At 44.2% G+C, this 27,919-nt stretch overlaps 1 protein-coding gene across 1 annotated transcript; it reads left to right on the forward strand.

Moving 5' to 3' along the window:
• Nucleotides 1–427: 427 nt before the first annotated feature.
• On the forward strand, nucleotides 428–27,873 carry LOC117595696 (von Willebrand factor A domain-containing protein 5A). Its single transcript, XM_034307260.2, has 16 exons — nucleotides 428–631; nucleotides 3,541–3,743; nucleotides 4,095–4,317; nucleotides 4,509–4,675; nucleotides 10,650–10,764; nucleotides 10,944–11,119; nucleotides 11,277–11,365; nucleotides 11,841–11,985; nucleotides 21,387–21,466; nucleotides 22,208–22,322; nucleotides 22,605–22,754; nucleotides 22,997–23,106; nucleotides 23,344–23,561; nucleotides 23,702–23,731; nucleotides 26,669–26,710; nucleotides 27,165–27,873. The coding sequence occupies exons 1-16, from the start codon at nucleotides 592–594 to the stop codon at nucleotides 27,185–27,187; spliced, it is 1,926 nt and encodes a 641-aa protein (XP_034163151.2). The 5' UTR covers nucleotides 428–591; the 3' UTR covers nucleotides 27,188–27,873.
• Nucleotides 27,874–27,919: the final 46 nt, after the last annotated feature.

Here is a 27,919-nt window from a genome sequence, read left to right on the forward strand (position 1 = left end):
AGTTAACATTCATTGGGGGAAAGTATGTGTAAACACAGGTATTCCCCATGTTATGGCCCCAAGAGTCTGCAAGTCTCCAGTTACACAAAACTGTCCAACCCTGTGCAAATCTAAAATGACCCAATGTGCTCAAAGCGGTGTTTGGGTAGAAGAAAATAACCATAAATTTTAGAAAGTCAGAGTGTTTTTCAGGACACATCCAGCAACAGTGTAATGACACACCTGTATCTATGGTTATAATGGTTTTGCTTTTACATTACAGTTGTTTTTTACGGTTTCCTCCTCAGCAGCTGTACAGTGATGATTAGTCTGAGCTGAACAGCTGAGACAAATGTTTGACAAAAAAAAAATGGACGTCTGCAGCTTTAATTTAACCCTGCTGCAGCTGTAGGCGTCTGCTGACTGTAAACTGTAGGAGGGCTTTTTCCCTCCTTCACTTTCAGTCTGTTACTGTTTAGCCCTGTTCTAGGTGTGTGTGTGTGTGTGTGTGTGTGAGAGAGACACTCAGAGTGTTATTAAATTTAATCTCGCACGGATAAACAGTGTTTTCTTGTCAGAAATTTACAAAGATTCCCACAAAAGGAGAGCAAAATGGTGAACTGTGGTCTGTTGACAAACAAGAATGAGCCAGGTAAGATTTAGTGTTGTCTTTTTAAGAAAGAAAGAAAGAAAGAAAGAAATCTCTTACTCTCTCTCTCTCTCTCATGAAAACATTTACATTAAAGCTCGGTTTTTTTTTTGTACATGTTTCGCTTTTGATACATTCAGCTACTTTACAACAAGACTGCAAACTTTTCCTGAGTTGTGAAAGACCAATGAATTTGCGTCGCTCTTCAGGTGTAGCTGGTTTTGGGGGAATGTCAACAACCTAAAAGTGACGAAACTGCGCTTCCCAACATAAACACTCAGCGATGAGCAATTTACTGCACCTGCGCAACCCAGAGAGCAGCGCGCGCGACCAGTGACTGTAGCTATGACTCACTGGTTCCCATATACACAGTCATTAGATGACACCCAAAGCCACTATTCATTAGTCATGCGCGTAAAATCACATGGTCCTGCACGACAAAATCAGTGTTACTAAGATTTTATCCTAGTTACAATAAGAGGAATCTACACATTTACTATATGCTTGAAATTGATTAAAATATGATATAGGTCTGAAGCAGATATTCAAAGTTCCATTGCTCCATGGTCCAGTTCTGATGCTCACGTGCCCATTGTAGGCACTTTCAGCAGTGGACATGGGTCAGCATAGGCACTCTGACTGGCCTGCGGCTGCACAGCCCCATACACAGCACACTGCAATGCACTGTGTGCAGGGCCGCATTAACACTGTAAGGGGCCCCTGGGCTTTACCTCTTGTGGGGCCCTTCATCCACCAGAATTACAGCCTACATTCACACAATCTTAATCACAAAGTTATCAGCCTTTTATTTTGCTGGAATAAATGCCCTAACAAAATATCAAAACCAGTAAGTCATCAAGATTCAAGTACAATATACACAAATATCATTGCATAAACTTTGCACATAGTCCTACATATTTTGCACATTTCTGTTCTGGCATATTAAAGGTCCTTTCTCAGTCCAGTACTCCATTGCTTCTTCTTTAATGCAGCCCCAGCAACCTGGATCTGTGTTTGTGTAATCCTGTTGATTTGAGCGTGAAGTTAGAACTTGTTCACTTGCTGCGTTATTCTCCAAGCTTTCCTCAATGCAGTCATTTAAGACGTCAGAGGTGCGTGGTTCATCATCCAATGCTGGGGCTGTATAAGATATAAAAAAATAAATAATAAATAAATAAATAAATAAATAAAGGCTATTTAATATGATCTTCGTCTTCAGCTTCTCCTTTGCCTGGGTTAAAATATGCCGTAAGCTTTGTCAACAAATTTGACTGACGTTCAACTTTACTTTTCGCTATTTTTCTCTTTTGAGATCCGCTTTCGTATTTTCGAGACATCTCATCAACTCGTCCATTTGACTCGATGGCGGCAGTTTGCTTATTAAGACTTCAATGTGAGTATGTCACGTGTGAATTCGATACAGGCCAATCACTGGACGCGTTCAGAAACGTTACACAATAATGGATATTTTTATTGGATTTCAGACAGAACGTTAAATAAAGGTCACTGATGATTGCAGGGGTCAGTGAGAGATTTTGACTGACACTTCTCGCGCAGGAACTGCATTCAGCCACGGGCATTCAAAGCAAAGCGATAAAGCATAATTTTAAAGGGACTGTCAACTTATTATAAAAAGCGGTTAATTTTTTTCCGGCATCACCGTGGCCCCCGCGCCCGGGACCCTGGGCTTAAGCCCAGGTAAGCCCGTGCATTAATGCGGCCCTGACTGTGTGCTCTGACACCTTTCTATCATAGCCAGCATTAACTGTGCTACAGTAGCTTTTCTGTGGGATCAGACCAGACGGGCTAGCCTTCGCTACCCACACGCATCAGTGAGCCTTGGGCACCCGTGACCCTGTCGCCGGTTCCCTGGTTGTCCTTCCTTGGACCACTTTTGGTAGGTACTAACCACTGCATACCAGGAACACCCCCAAGACCTGCAGTTTTGGAGATGCTCTGACCCAGTCGTCTAGCTATTACAATTTGGCCCTTGTCAAAGTTGCTCAGATCCTTACTCTTGCCCGTTTTTCCTGCTTCCAACACATCATCGTTGAGAACTGACTGTTCACTTGCTGGAGCAGACATTCTGATCAGTAACCCAGAGACTTTAGCTATTGCTAGGCCAAAGTGACCAATAACAGAGGTAAATACGCCCCTTCAATGAATTTGTGTCGGTTGATTTTCATTCGTGTTTGGTCTGGTCACTTTTCTCATACTGCCATATCAGACCAAAGATCGTAAATGGTATAGCTGAACTGTAGATGTTGGTACATCAACATCCCTGGCTGCAAAAAATCTGGTTAGGGGTCACATATGTATTGTGTTGCTTTGAATTTTTCAAAAAAAAATTCAATTCAATTCTTTTAGTACATTTTAAGACCTGGCCAAATGACGCTTGATATGGAGTATTCATCAAAACAAACCCAAATAAATTCAAATATGTGTGGAGGCCTGCCAAAACTCTTCACATGGTAAAATATTGACATTTTCAGGTTTATATAGTTCTGAGAACTACAGGCTTTTCTGAACTGAAATATGTTTCTCTTTTGCACATATCTCAGCTAGAAGTAAAGATCTAGCATTTTAAATTTCCCCAAAAGTAAAAAAAAAAAAAAAAAAAAAAAAAAGGGGAGGGGGGGGGGCTGCATTTAAAGACTTACCTCTTACCATTTACCTCTACATTTATAACTTAATCTACTTATGGAAAAACAATATTAATGACAAATTTTTAAAAATGATGAGTTTACAATTGGATATGCTGATGATTAGTTTTAATTATCGACATCATACACAAGTCTTTTTCTCATCACCTGAGATAAGTCACTTTCACCTGCCACCTTTGTGTTCCTGCCACCTTTGTGTTCCCTACACACTCTTCTCAGTGTTTTATGGCTTCTGCTTTTCCTGCTCAGTTCCCCTAAAGCACATCGAGGTGGATCTGCAGGTTCAGGGGCATGTTGCGGCAGTGACCTCCACCCTGCAGTATGTAAATGAGGAAGAGCGCCCCCTGGAGGCTGTGTTTGTCTTCCCCATGCCTTCAGGAGCTGCTCTCTGCCAATTCAGTGCCAAGATTGCAGACCAGGAGATAGTGGCTGAGGTGCAGGAGAAACAGGAGGTGAGTGAAACAGTTCCGACATCAACCCCTGACAGTTTTTGCTAACTATATTGACCTGTTCAATGTTTAATCGAAAGTACACCACTGACAACATAATGGATAGGATAAACATTTGTGTGCTTTTTATTTTGCTAATGTTATTGTTTTTGAGTCATATATTTGTGTTAAATATAGATATGGAACAGTTATCATAACTGACGCTGGGCTTTCCTGAAAGTGATAAACTGCAGTATCCTGTAGACTTGTTAACAGGAATGTCAGTGCAGCGTGGATTGTAGAATGTAGGTACACAGGATGCCTCACACTGAGAGGGAATGTGACATAAACACATGTATTTTGCCTCTGTGTCAGGCGCGGGAGCAGTACGATGATGCACTGAGTTCAGGTGAACAGGCCTTTCTGCTGGAGGAGAGTGAGGAGTCTGCGGACGTGTTCAAGCTGAGTGTGGGCTCTCTGCCCCCAGGCCAGAGCGCTGCTGTCACCTTCGTCTATATCACTGAGCTGAGTGTAGAGGCTGACCATTCGCTGCGTTTCTGCCTGCCTGCGGTGCTCAACCCCCGCTACACACCATCTGGTATTATACACATCCACCAGCACACACCTTACTGTCATGTACCAAAGACACATTATTAAAAAATGTGATATACTTCACTGTCACACACTCACCTCCATGTAAGGAATTATACTGATCAAACATGCACTTAGCTAAATGGGTAAACTTACTGGTAAATGAATCCTATAATCTGGTTTCTGTTTTATTTTCAGGTACAAGTGCTGGTATAGTGTCAGAGATAACATCTAGTTCCACTGGTATTCCCTACTCTCTCTCTTTTACTGCACATGTGAGCTCTCCAAACCCCATCACTAAAGTGGAGTCCAAATGTCCTCTAGAGCCCCTGATGTTCCTCAACACAGACCACACAAAGGCAAAGGTGTGTGTGACACTTCCCATGGGTTGGTTCGGAAATGAGGAAGCAGGAGGCAGGCTGAGGACAATTGAAAGCTCACTACACACACACACACACTCACACATACACACGGCTCTATGCTGGTCGGTTCTCTCTCCCTCAAAGTGCTCGTCTCTCCCCGCTTCCACTGTTTGTGTGTGTGTGTGTGTGTGTGTGTGTGTGTCTGTGTGTGTGAGAGAGAGGGAGAATTTTTAAGATTTTTTTTCTTAGCCTGTAAATGTGATTTATCTGTCCATGTAGAGCCGAGAAGTTTAAGTGACTTGCTAGTATTTGTGTATAACAATTAACTGAATAAGATTGATGAATCAATCTCAGTGTTACTGATTCACTGAGTAAAAAAATGTATCAGTTAAATCAATACAGGCATCTATCTTTCATGTCACTTCTTCATGGCTGGTATACAATTGTTTAGAAATGTTTTTTTTAAACATTATCTTATGGCATCGAGTTTATCACTTTCTCTCACTCCTTCTGCACTTTTGAAAACAACAAAAAGAAAATCTGTCCATTTGCTTAGGGAGTACCCTGTATATTATACGTTTCTTTTGTTTGTTTGTTTGTATTTTTTTATATATAGTCACCAGACAATTTAATAGGAACACCTGTAGACTACCTTACTTGCGTAACTATGTAGCTAATCATGTAGCATTTTATTTTCACTAACCCCACTCCTGACTAGGCTGCAGACATGTGCCTCAAACCAATCTCTGTTGTTGCCTCTCACAGACCCAGAAGCTCTCATGCACAAGCCAGAGGCCGCACTACCGGTAACCTCATTTACCCTCCTCTGTTGTCTCAATCTCAAACAGTGGTGGTAGGTGGGCTCTGGAGCTGCCAGTCTGCTGTAAAGAAAGCTGATTTCATCTCAGCTTTAGCTTCCCATTACTCTCTTGACTTTTTGTCACTAACTGAGACCTGGATCTCTCCACAGAACTCAGCTACACCAGCTGCCTTATCCTCTGCTTATGCTTTCTCGCACACTCCACGAGAAGCTGGCAGGGGTGGTGGTACAGGTTTGCTGTTGTCTCAGAGATGGTGCTTCACACCACTCTCCCTGTCTCATCTCAACATCTCATCCTTTGAATTCCATGTAGTTACAGTTATCTCTCCAATCAACCTTCTCATCGTTGTCATCTACCGCCCTCCTGGTCCCCTAGGGGCCTTCCTTGAAGAAATGGACATGCTCCTCAGTCTTTTCCCTACTGACTGCACCCCTCTTACTGTCCTCGGAGACTTCAACGTCCCTGCTGACTAGCTCCAGTCCTCTTGCCTTCTCCCTCTTCTGCATTCCTTCTTCTTAACTTTCAACAGCTGTCCTCCTACACATAAAGGAGGAAACACCCTGGATCTTGTCGCCCCTTTCCTACTACAGACAGTGCTACCCCTCTCCACATCTCTGATCATCTCTTGGTATCCTTCACCATCACCCTCCTTGTCCTGCCTAAAACCACCAGCCATCAATACTTCTCTCCCACTCGTAAAAACCTTCACTCTATCTCCCCTTCCTCCTTAGCTTCCTGCACCCTATCATCCCTTCCTGTCCCTGACTCCTTTTCCTCCCTACCATTGGAGCTAGCCACTGACACTTTCCTCTCCTCACTTTCCTCATCCATGGACCTCCTCTGCCCTCTATCTTCTAAACCCAGGAAGATTTCCTGCCCTGCTCCTTGGCTATCGGATGTGTTACACAGTAATCAGAGAGAATTAAGAACAGCAGAGAGCAAGTGGAAGAAATCGCAACTCGACACAGATCTTGTCTCTTACCATGCTCTCCTGTCCAAATTTTCATCTGAAGTGACTTCTGCTAAGACTGCCTTCTACAAAGAAGAGCTGGAATCCTCTGCACAAAATACTTGCAAGCTCTACAACATCTTTTTTTTACTACTCAACCCACCGGCTCCTCCTGCTCCATCCTCCCTGACTGCTGAAGACTTTGCCACTTTTTATGATGAGAAGATTGAAAAAATCTGCCAGACATTCACTTCTACTCCTATTCCTACACTACACACTGAGGATTCTCCTTCTCATTCGCTGACACAGTTTTCTAAACTAACAACAGAAGAGATCCTGCAAATCATCTTATCCTGCAATCCTACCACCTGCCCATTGGATCCAATCCCTTCCACAATGCTCCAGACCATCTCTCAAGACCTCCTCCCCTTCATCACCACTATCATCAGTGGCTCCATAACATCTGGTCATGTACCAATCTCATTCAAGAGAGCAAGGGTTTTACTCATCCTGAAGAAACCCACTCTGGATCCCTCTGATATCAGCAACTATCAACCAGTATCACCTCTCTCTTTTCTTTCTAAAACCCTTGAACGAACCGTGTACAATCAACTGTCTTGCTCTCTCTCACAGAACAACCTCCAAGATCCCAATCAGTCTGGCTTCAAACCGGGACACTCCACAGAGACTGCCCTTTTGGCCGTCACTGAGAAGCTACATGCTGCTAGATCAGCCAAACTGTGTTCAGTCCTCATCCTCCTTGACCTTTCAGCAGCATTTGACACAGCGAACCACAAGACTCTCTTGTCCACTCTCATGAGTCTAGGAATTCGTGGTGCAGCATGGCAATGGTTTGCTTCCTACCTGGAAGGTCGGTCATCAGGTGACATGGAGGGGATCCATATCTGCCCCCCACAGACTCTCCACTGGTGTCCCAAAAGGCTCAGTACTTGGTCCTCTCCTGTTCTCATTCTATACTTGATCTCTTGGCACAGTCATATCCTCACATGGGTTTTCATACCACTGCAATGCAGATGACACTCAACTCATCCTCTCCTTCCCTCCCTCAGACACTCGAGTTTCTGCTCGGATATCAGCATTTCTGCCAGACATCTCATCATGGATGAGAGCTCATCAGCTGAAACTTAATCCCAGCAAAACTGAACTGCTGTTCATCCCAGGTGATTCATCCCCATCTCAGGATCTTGCAATCTCCCTAGACAATTCTCTGATCTCGCCTTCGGTTACTGCATGCAACCTTGGGGTAACCATGGACAATCAACTGTCCTTCTCCTCTCACATTGCTAACCTGACACGCTCATGTCGATTTCTCCTTTATAACATCAGAAGAATTCGTCCATTTCTTTCTACACAGGCCACACAGGTGCTTGTTCAGTCCCTTGTCATTTCAAGACTGGACTACTGCAACTCACTCCTGGAAGGCCTGCCTCTGAGCGCCATTTGTCCTCTGCAACTGATCCAAAATGCAGCTGCACAATTGGTTTTCGACTTTCCTAAATTTTCCCACACCACCCCATTGCTACGCTCTCTCCCCTGGCTTCCTGTAGCTGCCCGCATCAGATTTAAAACACTGATGCTTGTCTACAAAGCCAAAAATGGACCAGCACCCACATATCTCAAAGCACTTATCACACCTCGCACAGCATCACGCTCCCTCCGATCCTCTAGCACTGCTCGACTGGTCCCACAATCTCTCAGGGTACAAGGAAGGCACCCTACTCCACATTTCATATCATCACTTTTATGCCCTTCACACTGACCTTCCTTTGACCTCCTTTGCCCTTTATCTTCCAACCTAGGAAGTCTTCTTGCACTGCCCCTTGGCTATCAGATGTGGTATGCAGCAAGTGGAGATATAAGGGCAAACTGGAAGTATCTGCATCTGATCTATTCAATATTTTCCCCCACTCAACCCTACACCTCCTCCTTCATTCTCCCTCCCTCACTGCTGATGACTTTGCCACCTTCTTTAATGAGAAGATTGGCAAAATATGCCAGTTCATTCTTCCTAACCTGATTCCTACACTACACATTCAGTCTTCTTCTCCTTTTTCTTTAATCCATTTTTCTCCACTTTCTACAGATAAGATCCTGCAGATTATTTTGTCCCACAACCTGCTTGCTGGTTCCTATCCCTTGCTTCTCCAGACCATCTCACAAGACATCCTTCCCTTCATCACTTCCATCATTCCATAACATCTGGTCATGTACCGACTGGATTCAAGAAAGCAAGGATTATTCCCATGCTGAATAAACCCACTCTAGATACCTCAGACATCAGCAACAACTGACCTGTATCACTTCTGACTTTTCTTTCCAAAATTCTTTCACATGCTGTATACAATCAACTATATCTCTATCCTATCCAGAATGACCTCCATGATCCTAATCAGTCTTTCTTCAAAGTGGCACACGCCACAGAAACTGCTCTTGTGGCTGTTACTGTGAAGTTTCATGCTGTCAGACGGTTTTTGTCCTCATCCTCCTTGACTTTTCAGTAGACTTCAACACAATCAATCACAAAAGTCTTCTGTGCATCCTCATAAGTCTTGGAATTTGTGGCACAGCATAGCAATGCTTTGCTTCTTACCTGGAGGCATGGTCATATGAGGTGACATTGAATGGATTGACATCTGCTCTATTCAGACTCTCCACCAGTGTCCCACATGGCTCAGTGCTGGGTTTCCATCTGTTCTCCCTTTATACCCGCACTCTGAGTGAGGTCATATCCTCATATGGGTTTATACCACTGCTATGTTGATGACACTTAACTCATCCTCAGACACTCATGTTTCTCTACGGATTCCAGGATCCCAGCAAGTCCAAGCTGCTGTACATCCTTGAAGATGCAACCCCATATCAAGATCTTGTGATCTCCCTGGACAACTCTCAGATCTGTCCATCTGTCACTGTACTCAAACTTGGATAGTCCTGCACAACCAACTATACTTCTCACATCACATGGCTAAACTGGCTCAATCATGCAGGTTTCAATTTTACATCATCAGTAGGATCTGGACATATCTATCCACAAAGGCCACTCAGGTGCTTGTTAAGTCCCTTGTCATTTCAACACCGGACTACTGCAACTCACTCCTGGCAGGTCTGTCCCTGTGCACCATATGACCCCCGCAACTAATCCCTAATGCAGCTGCATGAGAACTCCCCAAGTTTTCCTATACCACCCCATTTCTATGCTCCCTCCTCTGGTTTTCTGTAGCTGCCTGCATCAGATTTAAAACACTGATGTTTCCCTACAAAACCAAAAAATGGACCAACACCTGCATACCTTAACGTACTTATCACACCCACTCTGCACCACGCTCCCACCAAGCATCTAGCACAGCTCGACTGGACCCACTATCTATCAAGATACAAGGAAGACATACATCAAAACTCTTCTTTGTCCTGGCACCCAGGTGGTGGAATGAACTGCCCCTATCTGTCCAAAAAGTCACTGACTGTCTTGTGTTTTCTCTTCATACTGTAACATTTTTAGACTTACAGTACTCTTACGCCCTGATGGTACTCTTAGTCTAGTGAACTAACATGAAGATGTGTTTTTGATAGCGACTACATAAACACTTCTGTAAGTTGCTCTGGGTAAGGGCATCTGCTAATGGCTGTAAATGTAACAGATGAACACCTGAACACTTATTTAAATGAGAGATTTCAGTTTTTCCAAAATTTCTAAAATCATGTTTTTGCTCTGTTATTATGGATTATTGTGTGTCGATTAATGGTAGAAAAAGCACATTTCAGCCATTAATCTACATACTTTACTCTGGGAACTTTCTGGTAACTTTCCATTTTTTAAGGTTTAAAAGACAGGGATGTTTAAGGTCTTTGCTATGGCTCTGTAGCTTTTGCCACTCAAGTGTTGTTTAATAATTTTGTCACTAAGAACATTAGGAAGCTCCTTTAAATTTTCCACGGGTTATACCCGTTGCATGAAATCTGACCAAAAAATGGCAACGTCTTTTATAAAAACACAAGGTGCAATTTGCATGAGAATATTTTTTGCAGCATTTATATCTAGAACTTGAGATGTAAATGTGAACATATTTGCACTGGAAGTATATTAAATAACAAAATCAAAAGTGTCCAAATACTTATTTCAGGATACCGTATATACGTATACTGAGTGTGTATGTGTGTGTGTGTGTGTGTGTGGGTGTGTGTTTAGGTAAGCCTTTGTGCAGGTCATATGTTTGACCGAGATGTTGAGCTGTATCTATATTATCAGAATCCCCATCAGCTCACTGCTATAGTGGAGGCTGGAGCTCCCACGGCACAGCCAGGTACGATTTCACAGTAAAAGGAAAAAAATGTATGGATTTCAGAGAATTTTGATCACCTTTGGAAAATTACTATTATTAAAACAAGAACAAAAGCTAAACTAATTTGGTTAGTTATGTGTTAGTTTCTTCTTTTCTTGCTTTCCTTTCTTTACATTTCTCTTTATTTTTTCTCCTCTTAGGATCTCACATGGGAGACCCTGTGGTCATGGTCAGTTTCTATCCAGAGTTTCCTGAGTCAGTGATGTCCTCTGTGTCGTCGTGTGGTGAGTTTGTGTTTGTTATGGACAGATCTGGCAGTATGGACTGCAGCATGCATAATGGACCAGATGCACAAGAACGCATTGAGTGTGCCAGGGTAAGACTCAACACTTAACTGATCTATAGCTATTTTTCTTTTTTCATCATAACAGCTTTTGCCATATGAAAAATTATTTAAAAAATTTTTTTCAAATGAATTTAGGTTTAATTAAAAAAAATAATAATACTGACTATGTGAATAATGATGTGTTTAGGACACTCTGCTCCTGCTGCTGAAGAGTCTCCCCGTGGGCTGTTACTTCAACATCTATGGCTTTGGCTCTCACTATGAATCCTTCTTTCCGTGAGTAACACTATTATGAACCAGGGAATATGTAGTATTCTGTCACTCAGTTCATTAATCAGACACAAGCGTGGATGAAATGAGATGAAACAATTCAGGGTGGGGTGGTAGCAACAAGGAGCCTCAATGCTTCACAGGTCCAGCTTGGGTTTCTGTCTGTGTGGCTCTTCTGTGCATGTTGTTCTCGTGTCACCTTGGGTTTCCTTTGGGTTGTCTGTTTTTTTTCCATCTCCCAAAAAACATGCCAGTTGGTATATTGGCTAAAATAAACCACCCCTAGGTGTGAATGAATGTGTGCATGTTGATCTCCTGTGGACTGGCGTCCCATTCGGGTGTGTTCCCACCTCATGCCTAGTATTCTTGGGATAGCTGACCTGGATCAAGTGATTAGTGAGTGTGTGAGAGTGATACAGAGCCGGTTAGATGTGCTTTGTCACAGCTTTGTTGCATTTGTTGTGTGATTCCTTGGCTTTAGGAAAAGTGTACAGTACAGTCAGGACACTATGGAGCAGGCTGTGAAGAAGGTAAAGGAGATGCGAGCAGACATGGGGGGTACAGAGATTCTGCGACCTCTGGAACACATTTACAAACAGCCTTGCATCCCCAACCACCCAAGACAGGTAACATTATTCTTCATCCAAACCTGCAGTGATTTATCAGTGAGAAGCGGAACTTCATTTTTTTCATTTACCTGTTTAGAATTTCCTGTTTAGATCTCTAGTCGAGGCCAGTAGATCACTAATAATAATAATAATAACGTTTATTTATATAGCGCCTTTCCAACACCCAAGGTCACTTTACAAGTCAGATTTAAGGAATACACATAAACATCAATATCAAAGGACAGAACACATGTCAAGAGCTGAAAGTAATACACAGAGATCGGTACCAAGCTAGATTAGAGATGCACATACCAACACATAACACATACCTATACAGAGCCCACTTACAAAATTAGCTTAGAGATGCAGAAAGAATTTATATGAACGTCCATAACAGGGTACAATTTACAGACTGAGAACTGAAGAGTAATATTCAGAGAAAAAATGTGTTTTTAAGAGGTTTTTGAAGGAGAGAAGGGAGGATGCTTGACGGATGTCTTGGGGAAGAGCATTCCACAATCTGGGAGCCACAACACTGAAAGATCTAGCTCCCATAGTCACCAGACGAAACTTAGGAGTGAGTAACAATCCCTCACTAGAAGATCGTAAGGAATGGGCAGGAATATAAGGCAGAAGTAAGTCGGATAAATATGCCGGGCTAAGGTTATGGAGAGCTTTATAAATGAGGATTAGTATCTTGTAGTTTATGCGCAAGGAAACCGGAAGCCAATGAAGGTGATAGAGGTTTGGGGTAATGTGATCATTCTTTCTCGTGTGGGTGATCAAGCGAGCTGCAGAGTTTTGAACATATTGTAATCGTTTGATATTTTTAGCTGACAGGCCGTAAAGAAGTGAATTACAATAATCTAGATGAGATGTGACGAAGGCATGTATAACAGTTTCAGCATCCTGCTGTCTGAGAGAGGTTCGAATACGAGAGATATAACGTAGGTGGAAAAAAGCTGTCTTTACCACTTTACCGATGTGATCATTAAATGAATGAGTGGAATCAATGAGAACACCAAGATTGCGAACGGTCGTGGAGGGCATAATCAGATCACCATCCAGATCCATCCGTTGACCAGAAAATTTAGATACAACAGCTTTAGAGCCAATTAGAATTACCTCAGTTTTATCAGAGTTAAATATAACAAATGACAAATTGTTGCCTCCCTGTCAAATAGGAGGAAAACCATTCAAAGGCTGTGCTTTTGAATTTCTGAAAGCCGTGAGAGGTGTATCTCATGACAAACAGTGTCAAAAGCTGAGCTGAGATCGTCTCCAGGTTACGTATGTAACCATGGTTCCCCGAGGGAACGAGACGCTGCATCACGAAACGCTATGGGAACGCCCCCGCGTGACCGCGCTCTGAATCACGTGTCTAATCCGTCCAATGGATGGGCGAGACGTCACGGGCGGGGTGACGTAGCGACCCGGAAGCATAAAAGCCCGAGTGGCGAGCCCCGCGTTAGCTTACTGGAAAATGAAGCAAGCGCCGCAGGGACGCCGGAAGTGTGGCACCGAGACGCAGCGTCTCGTTCCCTCGGGGAACCATGGTTACATACGTAACCTGGAGACGTTCCCCTTCAGGAACTCGAGCTGCATCACGAAACGCTATGGGAACGAGTATACCCACGCCGCCAGACTTACAAGTCCCTGCCTCCAGGAGGAGGCAAGCCTAAGGCACAAGGACAGAGGAGCCGGGAGTGGCTCGCGTATCTAGGTCATAAAACCTGGCAAAGGTCAGGGGCGTGGACCATCCCGCCGCGTTGCAGATGTCCTGTAAGGACACACCTGCCAGAAAGGCCTTAGAGGCCGCCAGCGCTCGGGTAGAGTGAGCCTTGACCCCCAGGGGACTGGGGAGACCAGAGGACTCGAAAGCCAGAGAAATGGATTCTACAATCCACTGGCTGAGGGTCTGCTTAGAAGCAGGAAAACCCCTCTTAGGGGGACCAAAGCACACAAGCAACTGGTCCGCCTTTCTCCACAGGGCAGTTCTGTGGACGTACGCGTCCAGTGCTCGCACTGGACACGTACAATTGAGCTTCCGATGGTCGGGCTCCCTGAAGGGAGGAGGACAGAAAGCCTGCAGCACGACCGGCCGTGGTGCCGAGGAGGGGACTTTCGGTACGTACCCCGCTCGGGGGTACAAGAATGCTTTGGCCAAACCAGGCGCAAAGTCTAAATAGGAAGGGGCCACCGAGAGGGCCTGAAGATCCCCCACTCTCCTAAGAGAGGAAATTGCCAAGAGAAAGGCAGTTTTTAACGTCAGAAGACGGTCTGAAATCTCCTCTATGGGCTCGAAGGGGGGTTTGCAGAGAGCCTCTAAAACCACTGCCAGGTCCCACGAGGGGACCCGAGATCGAGCTGGAGGTCTGATCCTCAGCGCACCGCGGAGGAAACGTGTCACCCAGGGGTGCCTGCCCACTGACTGGCCATCGAGAGGGGCCACGTACACCTTCAGGGTGGAGTGGGTCAGCCCCGCGGAGAGGCGGGCCTGCAAGAACTCCAGCACTGTACCAACTGGGCAGTGAACAGGGTCAAGACGGCGGTCTCCGCACCAGGAAGTGAAAAGTTTCCACTTCAGGGCGTACAGTTTCCTCGTAGAGGGAGCTCTGGACTGGAGGATGGTCTCCACAATCTCGGTTGAGAGACCAGAAGCACGGAGTTGTGCCCCCTCAGAGGCCACACCCACAGCTTCCACAGCTCCGGGCGGGGGTGAAGATGGCCCCCCGCCTGTGAGAGGAGATCCCTCCTGATCGGAATCTCCCATGGGGAGCCGTCTAGGAGGGAAATCAGGTCCGAGAACCATACTCGGCCCGGCCAGAACGGGGCTACTAACAGTAGACGAATTCCGTCCCGGCGCACTCTCTCCAGAACTCCCGGGAGCAGAGCGACTGGAGGAAAGGCGTACAGACGCAGCCTCGGCCGCGGCTGTACCATGGCATCCAGTCCAAGAGGAGCTGGATGAGTCAGAGAGAACCAAAGGGGACAGTGCGACGTCTCCTGCGTCGCAAACAGATCCACCTGGGCTCTGCCGAACATACGCCATATGAGCTCCACCACCTCGGGGTGGAGTCTCCATTCCCCGGGCACCGGCCCCTGCCTCGACAGGGCGTCCGCTCCCACGTTGAGATGACCAGGGATGTAGGCCGCTCTCAATGAGAGGAGGTTCCCTTGGGACCACACAAGGATCTGGCGCGCCAGCCTGTAAAGGGGGCGCGAACGCAGACCTCCCTGGCGGTTGATGTAAGAGACCACCGTCGTGTTGTCGGTGCGCACCAACACGTGGCGGCCTCTTAGGTCTGGGAGAAAGTGTTTCAGAGCTAGAAACACGGCCAGCATCTCCAGGCGGTTGATGTGCCAAGTGAGACGGCGGCCGCTCCACAGACCACGGGCAGGACGGCCACTCATGACCGCTCCCCATCCGGTGAGGGACGCATCCGTCGCTAGCACTACGCGGCGACCAGGAGCTCCCAGGACCGGGCCCTGAGACAAGAACCCAGGTTCTCTCCACACAGCTAAGGCACGGCGGCATCGCCGCGTGACCTTGATCATGCGGAGCGGGTTTCCTCTGTTTCGGAAAAACCCTCTGGTCTTGAGCCACCACTGTAGGGGTCTCATGTGCAGCAGGCCAAACGGTATAACGGTATATGCCCAGCAGTCTCTGAAACTGCTTTACAGTGAGTGACCGGCCTACTTTCACTCTCGCGACCGCTGTGAGGACCGACTCGATCCGAGCAGGAGACAAACGTGCCTGCATCGTGGTCGAATCCCACACGATGCCTAGATAAGCGGTTCTCTGAGCTGAAGAAAGCACGCTTTTCTCGGCGTTTAGTCTTAACCCCAGTTCCTTCATATGGGCGAGAACGGCATCTCAATGCCGAGCCGCCATCTGCTCTGAATGAGCTAAAATCAACCAGTTGTCGATATAGTTCAGTATGCGGATGCCCTGTAGCCGCATAGGAGCCAGGGCAGCATCCACGCACTTCGTGAAGGTGCGGGGTGAGAGTGCTAGGCCGAAGGGAAGAACCCGATACCGGTAAGCTTCGCCCCCGAAAGCGAACCTCAGGAACTTCCTGTGCGGGGGAAGGATGGAGATGTGGAAACACGCATCTTTTAGGTCGATCGTGACGAACCAGTCCTCGGACCTGATCTGAGACACGACCTGAGTGACCGTAAGCATCCTGAACTTCAGTCGAGCGACTGAGAGGTTCAATTGCCGCAAGTCCAAAATGGGACGCAGCCCTCCCCCCTTCTTGGGAACAATGAAGTACCGGCTGTAGAACCCTGACTCTCTGTCGTGAGGAGGGACCACCTCGATGGCCTCCTTCCTCCGGAGAGTATGTACTTCCTGCTCCAATACCAGAGCCTGCTCGGGACCCACCACAGTGGGAAGAACCCCAGAAAAACGAGGTGGAGGCGAGCTGAACTGAATTCGGTAGCCTCTTTCTACAGTACGCAGGACCCAATGAGACACATTCGGCAGAAGTTTCCACGCTGCCAGAAAGCTCACTAAGGGAATCAGTCTCTCGAGACTGACCTCTGGTGCAATAGAAGCGGTTAGCTGGGTGCCCTGAGGCGGCGAACCGACATGGGGGAAATGAGCTAACCGCTGCGAAGGCCTCAGGAGAGGCCGCGAGCCTCCCAGACCCGCTACGTTGCCGGGCGAGAACTGGGAGAGGCGCTTGCCGGAGACCGCTGCGCCCTGAAGCACCATAGGTGGCAGGGTTGGCAGATCGACCTCCTGAGGGCACTGGGGGGACCCGGGCACCGTGAGATGAGGTGTACGCCGCGTCGCCCCAGAGGGGCCCGCCCTCGGAAGCCCTGGGCCAAAAACCGTGAGGGCTTCTTAGCCGCGGCCCTTCTGGACATGAGGACGGTCCTCAGATCCGCCTTAGTGCCCGAAGGGCTGGGCCCAGAGCGTCGTCGCGACTCCTGCTCCCGCCTCGGGGGAGCACGGGAGGCGACGCATTGTTTTTGGGCCTCCCTGTAGGAGGGGGCCGTACACGGAGGGGGCTGCCCCCGCCCAGCAGCCCCACGAGCTAGAGAGCGACGGGGGAGGAACCGCTGGGACGCCGCCGCCTGAGCACGGGCCTGCTGGTATCTCTCGACGACGGAGTCTACCGCGTCGCCAAACAGGCCCGAGGGAGTAAGCGGGGCGTCCATGAGCACGACCCTGTCCTTCTCTTTCATATCGGACAGGATCAGCCAGAGATGCTCTTTAAGCAGGTCGGCCTGGTACGCCTGTAACACCGCCATGGTGTGCAGACACGCACCGGCCTGACCTGCTGCCGTGTACGCCTTGCCTACCAGCGCTGAGGTGGTCCGCAGCGGCTTGGTAGGCAACGCCGGAGCCTTAAGGGACGATGCAGCAGCAGGGGACAGATAGCTGGCTAGCGTCTGTTCAACCCTGGGCATCGCCCTGTAACCGGAGTAGTCCAGCCCCGCCACATTAGCGTAATGGGAAGAAGTGGGGCTGAACAACCGGGCTGAAAATGGCCTATTCCAGGACCTCAACACCTCAGTGTGGAGGTCCGGAAAAAAGGGCAGGCTCCGGGGCGGAGGTGGCGGCCTACTGCGTAAAAAACGCTCATCCAGTCTAGAGCCCTGAGGCTCAGGCCGTGACTCAGCGGGCCAGTCAATGTTAAGCTTGGCAACTGCCCGCGTAACCACCTCGAGCAGCTCCCCGTATTGAGGAGACTGCGGCTCAGGGTCGACGCTCTCCACATCGACCTCCTCGGAGGACGATAGGTGGAGCGCCGAGTCCGCTCCCCGGGGGGAAGAAACCGCAGAGCATGCTTCCGAGCCCAGGGAGGGGACAGTGGACCTGGAGGGTGAGGAAGGAGAAAGGGACGGGCCCGTCTCCATTCCCTTCGCCAGGTCCATCTGCGAGCCCCACGAGCACAACCGCCGCTCTGCCTCGGCAGAAGCGGGGCCGGCACCGCGAGGCACGCTAGTGAGGACTTCCTCCTCAAAGAGAGCCCAGCGGGAGCGGAGAGTGCGCAGCGGTAAACGCTCGCAATGTGCGCAGCCGGCTCCCTCGAGAGCCGACTGAGCGTGCTCCGCTCCCAAACAGGCAACGCACAGACTGTGTGTATCCCCGCCCGTAATATATCGCGGACAGGGAGGAACACACAGCCTGAAGCGCTGCCCGCTCTCGCCCTTATCTTTGGCTTTAGGCATGCTGCCGATAAAACACAAAAAAAGACGGAAAAAGACAGACAATAAACATAGAGCGCTTGCTGAAAACAGGAAGCTAACGCGGGGCTCGCCGCTCGGGCTTTTATGCTTCCGGGTCGCTACATCACCCCGCCCGTGACGTCTCGCCCATCCATTGGACGGATTAGACACGTGATTCAGAGCGCGGTCACGCGGGGGCGTTCCCATAGCGTTTCGTGACGCAGCTCGAGTTCCTGAAGGGGAACTAACAGAAGGAGAGTGCTAAGAGCACCAGAGTCTGTGGCTAAGAGAAGATCGTTAATAACCTTAACCAAGGCTGTTTCAGTACTGTGTAATGGAAGAAAGGCAGACTGAAAGGGCTCGTAGAGGTTGTGTGCTGTTAAGAAAGTCTGTAACTGGGAGGCAACAACTTTTTCTGATATCTTAGAGATAAAAGATAAGTTTGAAATGGGCCTATAGCTACTTAGGGAAGAAGGATCGATACCATGCTTTTTAAGAACCGGGGTGACAGCAGCAATCTTAAGCTTAGATGGTACAGTTCCAGATGACATTGATTAATTGATATTAATGAAATGAGTGATGGGTAGTGACAAAGCAGGCAAGCAATTTTTCAGTAAAGAGGTAGGTGCAGGATCAAGAAGACTAGTAGAAGAATTAGACAGCCTGATTATCTCATCAACCACTGTGGGGACAATAGAGTCAAAACTAGAGAAGCTATGAGCATGGCATAAAGAGAGAAGTTCACTAGTGGGAACAGAGGTAGCGTGTTGACAGGTATGAGGAGTTTTACTCTGAAAAAAGTTCAGGAAAGCATCACACAGTTGATCAAAACCCTCTAGAGACTGTGAGGGGGGCTGAGTTAACTTTTTAATTGTAGTAAATAATGTTTTAGGCCTGTTTTTGGACTTAGTAATGAGAGTAGAGAAATAAGATGAACGTGCTTCATTAAGAGCGTTCCTGTACTGCTTAATGTGTTCGGTATATGCCAAGGAGTGAACAATCAGGCCAGTTTTCTTATAAAGCCTTTCTAGCTGGCGGCCCTTGGTTTTCATTGCCCTAAGCTCAGTGTTGAACCAAGGAGAAGTGCACGAGGATGGGACCTGTCTAGATTTTAAGGGAGCAAAATGATTCAAAATAGTAGAGATACTTTCATCATAGACATTAAGAATGTCTTCAGCACTGGAAAGACTGCAGCAGTCAGAAAGGGGGGAATCACTGAGTACAGCAGAAAATAACAGAGGATCAGCCAACTTCCATGCACGATAATCAATCAAGGATTTAACAACAGGCTTTGGAATTAAAAAATTACAAGAAAATCAGTTTATGATCAGAAATACCTATGTCAGAGCCTTTTAAGGCAGTAATGTCGATACCAGTAGAACAAACCAAATCCAGTGTATGGCCATGTACATGAGTTGGAAAATCAATATGTTGCTGCAGATTAAAACAATCAAGGACAGACATGAACTCAAGAGCATGAACAGTATCAGTATCAACATGAATATTGAAATCCCCTAGCAATAGCGTAGCTGTAGATTGGGCAGAAGCAGTTCTCAGCAATTCACACAAATCTGAAAGAAATTGCATGTTCATTTTAGGAGAACGATACACCAATATGATAAGCAGTGAAGAGTGATTAGTGATTTTAAATGCCAAATATTCAAATGATGGCACCTCATGGAAAGGAGACAGCTCAATATGAAGACAGTGGCGACAGACCATCGCCAGGCCCCCACCCCTGCCTCCAATTCGGGGCTTAGTCAAAGTACTGAAACCAGGAGGAGAAAGCAGATTAAGTTCAACAAAGTCATTAGATACTTGCCAGGTTTCTGTGAGCATCAGCATATCACAGTTATTGTCAGCGATGAAGTCCCGGAGAAACGTTCCTTTCCCAGTTAAAGACCGAGTGTTGAGTAGGGCAAAATTACCAAACGAGATTTATTTAAGAAAAATATCCCATACATGACTCGAAGCACAACACTCACCACAACGATACACAGGACACACAACACTGACCCTCGTTAGCCAGTCCAGACAGTGGTACACAGGGCACAGCGCGGGGAGAAGGTGGAAACCCACCCATCGGCAGTGCCCAGAACAAACACACAGAGTTAGATCAGGGCTGAGGGATCGTGAGCGCCATGAAGTGTGGCCGCGTAGCACCACATTAGCCAAACCCGAGACAACCTATAGACAGTACCAAGCACAACGAATCAATGAGAAAGTGGAGACTTACTCACCAACACAGTCAAGCGGTACAAGCACACCATCGGTCCGGGCAGAGGGCTCTTGGGGGTGTAAAGCGTTTGGCGAGTTAACGTCCAAAAGAGGTGAAAACTTTGATTATAAGTCCAGTCCGGAGATCAATAAGTGAAGATGGAAATGTTCACCAAAAAAAAAAAAAAAAAAAAAAAGTAGATGAACCAAGCGATTTCACAAAAAAAAAAAAAAAAAAACAGAGAGAACGCGAAGAGAAGCAGCTGTCAATTTGCGCACTGCGTACTCTCAACGGAAACGGCACGAGGAAGATATCATGACATCAGAGGGAAGAGACAAACTTCTATACCATATGCTCTCTCTCACAGAGTCCCACCCTTCACAGTGTTTTATTGCTATACCATCTCTGACCATGATTGAAGTATTGCAATTTAGTAATAAACAAATGGACAAAGCTACAGAGATCCTGACTTTTTTTTACCTGAAGTAACTATAAAACCAGGAAACTTGTGTCAAAAAGCTTATTTGCTGACCCTGCTAACACTACATTTTACACTTTAATAAATAGAAGGTTTCATACATATTGGACCTACACTTTAGCTGCCCTGTTACTGTTGCCATCATTTCATTCAACACAAAAAAAAACTCAGGAGCAAAATGTCCATCAGCTATTCCCTTTAAAAAAACTGTTTTAAAGGGTCTTTTGAAGCAAATCTTTTTTACTTTAGTTTGGAAAGACCATATAAATGGCTGCCATGGATACTCCACCTATGATGTGTCCTGCATAGGGTTTATCACTCACTGCAGAATCTAAAGCAAATGCTAGAGGTCTGCCTTTGTGTCCTGGCTTTGTATCCTAAACAATAGCTTGTCTAGGACACAAGCCAGCTTTACTAGACAATGAAGTACTACTGCAGTGTCAATACACAATTGCAAAAGAACCTGTTGTAAAAGACTTTTGTTCATCTTTGCTAATATTTTTCATTGGAATTTTTCCAATTTCTTCTCTCTCTTTTCAGCTGTTCATATTTACAGATGGTGAAGTAGGAAACACCAGAGATGTTCTTCACTGTGTGAGGAGCAATGCTGATTTCCACAGGCACGTGCTGTTTAAAGCTTAAAACATTCATGATGTGTATACAGTTTATTTTCTGAATAAAACTGAGTAAATAAAAGGAGAAATATGTAAAGCATTTAAATGATTCATAATACGTATAGATAACTGTGAGGTACAAATATTATATATTTTACACTGGGAGAATTAGCATTATATTTTCAGAATTTCACTAAGGACAAACTGGTTTAAATAACTAATGCAAATCTGATACCCACCTCAACAAAGAAAATGTATTGTAACACACAACTGCTGCATGTGAGTGTTCAGTAGTCATCTGTATCTTTTCTACAATAACAACTTACAGGGACTTGTATGGTAGACATGCATTATTCATGCCTAACAATAAATGTATTTTAAAAGAGAAAAAAGTTGTTAATTTACAAAGTAAATAATGTACAATTGCTATGGTGAAATTTGCTCTAAGCAGAAAGTTTATTTAACATTTCTAAAGGAGACTGGTAGTGCTATGTAAGAGTCAGAGGTGAAGCTGTAACTTAGTTTTCCACTGTGTTGCTTGTTTTGTTTTTTTTAATTAATTTTAAGAGAGAGAAAGAAGAGAAAGGCCTCACATCATGGCCACATCACACACATCACATGGTTGATTATTTTCCTATAACAGCATGCCCCACTCTGTTTACTTCTTACTTAGTGTGTTTTTTCTGATCAATTTATATATCTAGAAGGCTCATAAGGGATTTCTAATCCACTCCTTTGTTTAAACAGATGCTTCTCATTTGGGATTGGTGAAGGTGCAAGTTCTGCACTCATTACAGGATTGGCTGAGAACAGCTCTGGCCACGCCCAGTTCATCACAGGAACTGAGCGCATGCAGGCCAAAGTAAGACTGGGTTCTTCTCACACAGCAACAAAGAAACATACAGATATAAACAGTAATTTGTACTAAAACCTAATGGTGTCAAATAATGAATCACTTTAGTAAGTAATTTAAGTTATTCGATGTTTATGACATTTATGGTCATTTACAGTATGTACAAATAATTATTCCTGTTCTCTATCTCTCACTTTTCCACTGACTAACAGAGGGGGGCTTTATTGGAAATATTTCTACATTTTCTACACTTATTATTGAACATTCTTTGTCTTTAATTCCCAATGCTAGGTAATGCAGTCTCTCCGCTATGCTTTACAACCAGCAGTGATTGATATCACTGAGGATTGGAGTGGTGTGTCTTTCACCCGTCTGAGCCCCCCGATTAAAACACTTTTCCATGGTCAAAGAGCACTGATTTATGCCCAGTTGAAAGGAGAGGTGAGAGCTTTTTCACACTGTTTTATAGGAAAACTGTACTGTTTGGAAACTGTTTTGCATGCTTTCCCTTATTTCTGTGTTCATTAGTCCACGGATTTGCCATTATTTATGCATATTTCCTAGAGGAAAAAGTACAACGAGTGAGAGTAATTTCAGCTCAAACGATTGTTTAAATTGCATGTCTGATACAATTAATTTTACTCATAATCACATAATCATACAGCCTTTTTCTCTGTCCCTAGGAGTGTCAGAAACCAGATGCTAAGGGGAAAATATCAGTGAGGTACCGCCTAGGAGATCAAGAGGTCTCAAACACTGTCAACTTCTCACTGAAGCCTGCCGAGAATAGCGGGTAACTGCTACAAGTAGTACAATCAACCAGTATCTCATCTTATCATGATGTGATTATGATGTGTGTGATCATATAATAAACCCTGGCTGAGTGGCTTTAGCTGTCATACCTGTCACTCAGCTTACAGTACTCAATATTTGTCAAAGCTACTATATCTGATAGTATCCATGGATAGTATTGAACCTGAAGTGTAAGTGTGTGTGTGTGTGTGTGTGTGTGTGTGTGTTGTTTGTGCAGACTGGCCATCCACAGGCTGGGCGCTCGCTCTCTGATCCGCTCTCTGGAAAGGGACGAGCAGGATGATGGAGCTGATAAAGAGGCTCTGAAGGCCAGAGTGGTGGAACTGAGTAAGCAGTCTGGAGTGAGCAGCTCACACACGGCCTTCATAGCTGTCCATAAGGGCAGCGGACAAGCTGTGAAAGGACCACTGGTGACGAGGAGAATTCCTACCCCAAGTCAGTATTCTTTTACTCAACCTGTCATCTAATAATATGAGAATTATTATGATTAGCATTCATGGATTTAATGCTTTTATGCATAAACACATCAAGCACATGTACAATCTAACATGTTGTTTTTGTTTGTTTATGTTCAGTGTTCCTGGGACGTTCACTAGGGTCTGTGCGTAAGTAACTGTACACAGGAGTTTGTAAATACTTATGGATTAATATGTATGCATTAATATGTTGGGAATTTGAGGGTACAGTTTGAGAATAATTAATAATATAACATGGCTCAGTGAGTTAAATGAAATAATTCATTTAGTTTGAATCAGTTTGAATATTTAATTCTAATCAATAGCTACGTTTACATGGACACTAATAATCCGATCGTAATTGGATTAGAAGCACAATCAGATCTAAAAAGTCACATGTAAACACGTCAATCGGAATGAATTGGCCAAAACCGATTAAAATTTCATTCGGATCGTAAGGGGTGGTTTAAACCTTTTCTAATCCGATGGAGAGGACATATAAACACTTCATCGGGTTGAAAATGAAACCAGATAGTTCTGCGCAATGACATACAAATCACGTAATGACGTATGACGCACGGCTGTCAGCGGTATTGGGGCTCTGACCGTAGACTCATAAGGTGCCATGTTCCCCTCCACCATTGAGCATAGTGTCATAAATGACTGTCGTGTCATCCTAAAATTCTCCTTCCACTCCTCATCTGTGTAGTGGTGCAAGACGACGTTGTCCCACCAGTCCTTGCTTCGGACCCTCATCCACAGACGCCTTGTTCTGGGCTCGGGAAAGGGCATTTTAATTGCTTGATAAATAGACGCAGTACCACACAACACATCACGCGCTCGTCGTCTTCTAATTAGCAGCTGAAACAGGCAAATGTTAAGTCTGCTTTTTAAAACGAAAAAAAGAAGCAATGGCAAGAGAGTGGCTGCTAGTATCTGCGTGTTGGAACGGCTGGAAACGTGTAATCGTGCACTGTGCGCATGTCAGAAGATTCTGTCATGTAAACGCGCATATCAGCCCGATTACTTTATTCAGCGTTCTTGTAAACACTGCGATTAATCAATCTGATTGATTTCATTCCGATTGAAACAAAAAGTGTCCATGTAAACGTGACTAATGATTTGCTATTGTATTCTGTTTATAACTGCCAAAACAACAACTGCTAAAACAGTAACTATTGTACAGTTACATGTATCACCACTGAACATAGGCAGATGACAGTGTCTATGTCTGAATGTAAAATGAAATATATGATATAAAGCAATATGTTGTATAATCTGTGATAGACTGTATGGTCAAAAGTATGTTCCAGTGAAGCATAATGTGGTGTTTCATCCTTACTCTTTGCTAATATGGCCATATATGCATATATGGCTAATATAGCCATGCAATCTTCACAGACAACATTGGCAGTAGCATGGGTCGTACTGAATAGTTCAGTGACTTTTTAAAGGTGGTACCTTTGGCACAAGTCAGTTTTTGAAATTTCTGTCCTGCTAGATCTTCCAACAACTTTAAGTGCTATTTTGTGAAATAGAAGTATCTAGAAGCAACAACATCTCAGCCATGAAGCGGTAGATCACAGAAACTCACAGAATGGGAGCCACCGTATGCTGAACTGTGTAGCGCATAAAAGGCACCTATCCTCTGTTGCATCACTTAGTTCCAGTGAAGGGTAATGTTAACGCTACAGCATACAAAGACATTTTAGACAATTGTATGCTTCTAAGTTTGTGGCAACATTTTGGGGAAGACCATATCCTTTTCCAAAAGAGGAAGAAGAAGCAGTCTTATTTGTCACATGTACAGTACAGTGAAATTCTTTTCTTCACAAATCTCAGCTTGTTAGGAAGTTGAGGTCAGAGCACACGGTCAGCCATAATGGCACTCCTGGAGCAGAGAAGGTTAAGGGCCTTGCTTGAGGGCCCGACAGTGGCAACATTGGGTGGTGCTAGGGATTGAACATCCAACATCAATGCTCAAATGCTCTTTTGACTGAATGGGCACAAACTTCTCCAAAATCTTGTAGAAAGTCTTCCCAGAAAAATAGATGCTGTTATAGCCACAAAAGGGGACCTCCATATTAATGCCTATGATTTTGTAATGGGATGTCCAGCAAGCTTTTATAGATGTGATAATCAGGTGTCCACATACTGTTGGCCACATAGTGTATGACCTTGTTTTAACTGTACAAAAGCCTTATATTATGATATTTTATGTTAGACAGAGATGAAATGATTTTATTCTTAACTCTTTCAGGTCATCATATAAATGTGATCATTAACCTGAATCATTACTGGTATCATTTAATCGACTTGTTTCACCTGGTCATTATTTTTAATGCATCCGGGCAATCTGTTTAGTCATTATACATATGCAGAAATGTAGAGTAAAAAAAAAACAAACATATATTTTAAACAATGCAAGAGGAAGCTCATAGGCAGTTTACAGTATAAAACAGTTCTGCAAATATCAGATCCAGAGCACACTGAGAATCTAACCTCCTTGTTTGAGGCATAATAAATGCGCCCATCCCACTGACACTTTGGTTCAGTTCTTAAATACAAATGTCAAATACAAGTACAAAAATACTTGACCTTTTTTAACACAATGAATTCTCTTTTATTTAACACAATGAAGATTATTACCTGTGGATAACTATCTCATCTGTGGATAATACTGTATACATAGCTATTATACTGTATAGAACTGCAACACAATATACTGTACTTCCTGCACCTTAGCATAGCTATAGAGGTATATGGTACATACTATACAGGTTTACTATTTTATCTATTCTATGCATGCATTTTTATATTTTTACTTTTAAATATTATTTTATTTTTCAATATTTTCAGTATATATTTTACTTTATCTCATTTTATCTTTATTTTATTCTTACTTTATTTCTTATGTGTATTTGTGTCTTGTCTTTTATGTATGCTGCTGGAACACTCTAATTTACCTTTGAGATCAATAAAGCCTTATCTTATCTTATCTTATTACAATTATTGTGCTTTTCTGCATGTACACATTATAGAAAGCACATAAATGATCTAACATCCTGTTTTTGTTTGCCTCTGTAGAGTTTTGTTGTGCAGCTGCGCCGATGACTTCTTTTAGTTACTGTAAGTAAGTGATCATTAGACTAAATATTGTACTTGTTGAACATCAGATTAATTGTATACTTCCTCTGATCCGTTAGATTTTCCTATTGTTGGGACTTTCTTCAGTATTTTGTATTCAGACTTTGGACAACCAAGACAATAATTTTTGATGCTTGGTCAGATCGAGAGGCCTGACTGTAATAGTTTACTTAACAAATGACAAAGGCTTATTTGAACAAATAAGCCTTTGAAATCCTCAGATAAATATGCTTTAACAAATAAGCCTTTGAAGCCTTTGTTCGTTAATATTAACCAATGCAGTAATATTAACTAATTTAGTACTTAATTTTATTAAAGTAACCTTAATGCAATGTGTTATCCGTATCTCTTCTAAATATTTAATAACATATTTTCTTTCTTTCTTTCTTTCTTTAAACTTTATCTTTAAAATGTTGGAATTCATCATGTACCGTAGCAAGGAAGGGTAAGTGCGCATAACTTTTTTACTCACACTTATTTTAATGAAGCTGTGCATCCATAAATATTTTGCCAGATTTCATTGTACAATGAATTGGATGTGTTGAAATTGCAACTGGACACAGTGACAGCAACGTGGGTCACTAATTTTGCAGGTAATAAAATGTTTAAGATTGCCAAATAAAAGTAGAGTGGAAATCTCAGGACAAATCTGAACTATTTTAAAGCAAAAGGGATAGATGGATGGATGGATGGATGGATGGATGGATGGAAAAGTTCAACTTTATTGTCCAATGAGCTTATTCTAAGACTGGCTCAGTGCAAAATAGTGTCCCAATACAGTGATGAGGTGTTGTACAGGACCAGTACTGTAAAGTCTTTAAAGAAGAATCTGAAAATTCAGTTTATTTTTACATCTAGCTAAAATAACTGCTAAGCCTAAACTCTTCCGGTTGTTAATGGATATAAAATCTTTACACACCCCTGTTAAAATGGCAGGTTTTGTGATGTAAAAAAATTAAAGATAAATCATGTCAAAACTTTTTCCACCCTCAGTGTGAAATTACAACGTATAAAAATTAGTATTTAATGTTAGTTAAAGTAACCTTAATGTAATGTGTTATCCATATCTCTTCTGAATATTTTATAACATATTTTCTTTCTTGGATTGAATAAACATTAATCAGTGCAGGTGTATTTTATTAACATTTAAACTATTTAATTTTAATTAAATAAAAAAATTAACAAATTAAC

This window comes from Pangasianodon hypophthalmus, chromosome 9 (genome assembly GCF_027358585.1).
Source record: "Pangasianodon hypophthalmus isolate fPanHyp1 chromosome 9, fPanHyp1.pri, whole genome shotgun sequence".
Taxonomy (NCBI): domain Eukaryota; kingdom Metazoa; phylum Chordata; class Actinopteri; order Siluriformes; family Pangasiidae; genus Pangasianodon; species Pangasianodon hypophthalmus.